Source organism: Sinocyclocheilus rhinocerous, unplaced genomic scaffold (assembly GCF_001515625.1).
Source record: "Sinocyclocheilus rhinocerous isolate Xijiao unplaced genomic scaffold, SAMN03320098_v1.1 scaffold2254, whole genome shotgun sequence".
NCBI lineage: Eukaryota > Metazoa > Chordata > Actinopteri > Cypriniformes > Cyprinidae > Sinocyclocheilus > Sinocyclocheilus rhinocerous.
Genome location: NW_015652339.1, coordinates 67,816 through 70,935, shown reverse-complemented (window position 1 = coordinate 70,935; position 3,120 = coordinate 67,816). Strand labels below are relative to the sequence as shown.

Sequence of the window (3,120 nt, the reverse complement as noted above, 5' to 3'; positions counted from 1 at the left end):
CTTTAATAATATCGGACACGAACACACACCTGTACTTAGAGGCTTCGTCCTGATCCATCTGAACCTGCAGCTTTGAGAACCAGGAGAAAAACTGACAGACAGATGATGTCATTAGTCATGTGATGATGATGATGATGATGATGTCATTCATCTTTTGTACAATAGATACAAAAAACAAACAAGAGTCTGAAAACTTCCATTCATTAAAAGTGAAATTTTTTGTTAAAATACAGCTTCATATGTAGAACTACAAGTAGCGCTCCATTTGCTCAAAATTACACATTAAGTAAAGCAATCGCCATTATTCTTTCCTCAACAGCTACAATGTTAGACAATCTCATAATTTATGACGCATCCAGATATAATCTCAGAAATAAAAACTTTGTTTTTTTTTTATTTTTAGAAAATGTTTGAACTTGCATGTTAATATGCATATTATATACTGCAGAAGTATGTTAGTAATCTATTAGTATGTCAGTATATAGTAGGGATGGGCGATTTTCCGATTTTATCGATTAATTCGAATTTAACCCCTTAATTTCACATTTTTGAACATAGACGTGAAAGTGCACGATCCAAACTTAAATTTTTATAATTCATGACCGAAAACTTTGTCACATGATTTTGATGTACCATTTTCATGGTAACGCAACATCTGATTTTAAAATGGGTTTCAAAGGATGAATTTTGAGATTTTAAGTTTTCAGCAGAAATCAATTTCTGATGATTTCTAAAGTGTGATAGAGAAAAAGGCAACGAAGAAGACTTTTTGTGACAAAGGTCAGAAATCCTGTTACGATGTAGATTTTTGAGGTACATTCTTGTCATAAATTAATCTATTAATTTTCCTACATAATTCTTAACAAAAATAGTGGTAAAATATCTATTTCCAACGATATATAGTTTGTCATGATTAGATTAGGATTTAATTGTAATATAGTGAAGTAAACTGCTGTTCTCTGCTTTTACAGAACATTTATAGCCTAGTTAATAATAGTCCACTGCTGTTTTACCTTCAGTCGTTTTGAATTTGAATTACCTTGACTTTTGAGATTTTTTTAAAGCATTTTCCTTGTATTATTTCTGAACATATAATATGTATAAGACAAGTCTGTAGTTCATGCATGTTTTCTGCAAAGATATTTAACAAGCGATTTGTTTAACGTTTACATCATGTGTGGTGCACTTGGAATAGACTATAGGGTTAATAAAGAAAAAGTTACTTACATTTTCAAGTTGACTAGTTAAAAATCATAAAAATCGAGAATCGGTCAAACGTTCTGAAAACTTTATTTTTTTTGCCATATCGCCCAGCGCTAGTATATAGCATGCTATACCATTCTGCAAAGGTTTACGTGTTAGTATGCACTTAAAGTCATGATGAAAAGTTAGTAGTGAGCGAGTGCAACGAATTATTGAAAAATAAAAAAAATTGGTTGTATGCATCAGTTGTTGATTGGATGTTAAGATGTGGGCGTGGCTTTTAAAAACGGAGGCAGATGAATGTGAATAAGATGAATTTAAATTTTTATGCCAACTTTAGTGTTTTCATGAAAGCGTAAGCAGCAACAAAAACGTTTGTCCTCATTTTAATTCGAATGCGAGTAAAGATTCTGAATTTTTGGTGGATCAATAAAGTAATGAGTCATTCCCTTTCACATACTGTGTATATTACACACAATGCATACTGCAGAATAGTATGTAGTATGCTAACTCTGGGTGAGTTCATTTATTTTGAACTGGACTTTACTCTGCTGTTCAAAAGTTTGGGGTCAGTAAGATTTGTAATGTTTTTGAAAGAAGGCTCTTCTGCTCATCAAGGCTGCATTTATTTGATCAGAAATACAGAAAAATAGTGAAATATTTTTACAATTTAAAATAATGGTTTTCTATTTTAATATACTTTAAAATGACAAGCGATTTGTTTAACGTTTACATCATGTGTGGTGCACTTGGAATAGACTATAGGGTTAATAAAGAAAAAGTTACTTACATTTTCAAGTTGACTAGTTAAAAATCATAAAAATCGAGAATCGGTCAAATGTTCTGAAAACGTAATTTTTTTTGCCATATCGCCCAGCTCTCGTATATAGCATGCTATACCATTCTGCAAAGGTTTACGTGTTAGTATGCACTTAAAGTCATGATGAAAAGTTAGTAGTGAGCGAGTGCAACGAATTATTGAAAAATAAAAAAAATTGGTTGTATGCATCAGTTGTTGATTGGATGTTAAGATGTGGGCGTGGCTTTTAAAAACGGAGGCAGATGAATGTGAATAAGATGAATTTAAATTTTTATGCCAACTTTAGTGTTTTCATGAAAGCGTAAGCAGCAACAAAAACGTTTGTCCTCATTTTAATTCGAATGCGAGTAAAGATTCTGAATTTTTGGTGGATCAATAAAGTAATGAGTCATTCCCTTTCACATACTGTGTATATTACACACAATGCATACTGCAGAAATAGTAAGAGCAGTATGTCTGTAATCTCTTAAAGTCTAAAAAAGTCATCTATTATTAGAGCTGCTTTACAGTAGAATTTAAATTCGTCTCATATTTGATGAAATTTGCATCACTGATTCTGTTATTCTCCTGTTTATATATCTGCTTTGAGACAATCTGTACTGTATACAGCACTATAGAAATACATGTGACTTGACCTGATTAGTCATGTTTACAGTATATATATATATATATATATATATATATATGTTAGTATGTAGAATGCTAACTCTGGGTGGTTTTCTATTTTAATATACTTTAAAATGTAATTTATTTCTGTGATGTGCAGCTGTTTTTTCAGCATCATTACTCCAGTCTTCAGTGTCACATGATCTTCAGAAATCATTCTAATATGCTGTTTTATTATCAATATTGGAAACAGTTTTGCTGCTTAATATTATTTTGGAACCTGTGATTTTTTTTTCAGGATTATCTGAAGAACAAAAAGTTAAAAAGAACAGCGTTTATTCAAAATAGAAATCTTTTGTATCAACATACACTACCGTTCAAAAGTTTTGGGTCAGTAATTTGTTTTTTCTTTTTGAAAGAAATTAATGCTTCTATTCAGCACGGATGTGTTAAATTAATAAAAAAAAGACTTATATTTAAAAAAAAAAAAA

The 3,120-nt window shown here is 30.7% G+C and overlaps 1 protein-coding gene across 1 annotated transcript in view; it reads right to left on the bottom strand.

Moving 5' to 3' along the window:
• Positions 1 to 3,120, bottom strand: part of cog3 (component of oligomeric golgi complex 3) — a 30,325-nt gene that overhangs the window by 24,506 nt on the left and 2,699 nt on the right. Inside the window, exon 3 of the mRNA XM_016520861.1 lies at positions 30 to 91. Coding sequence (XP_016376347.1) covers positions 30 to 91 — 62 coding nt within the window. The remainder of the gene's footprint in view (positions 1 to 29; positions 92 to 3,120) is intronic.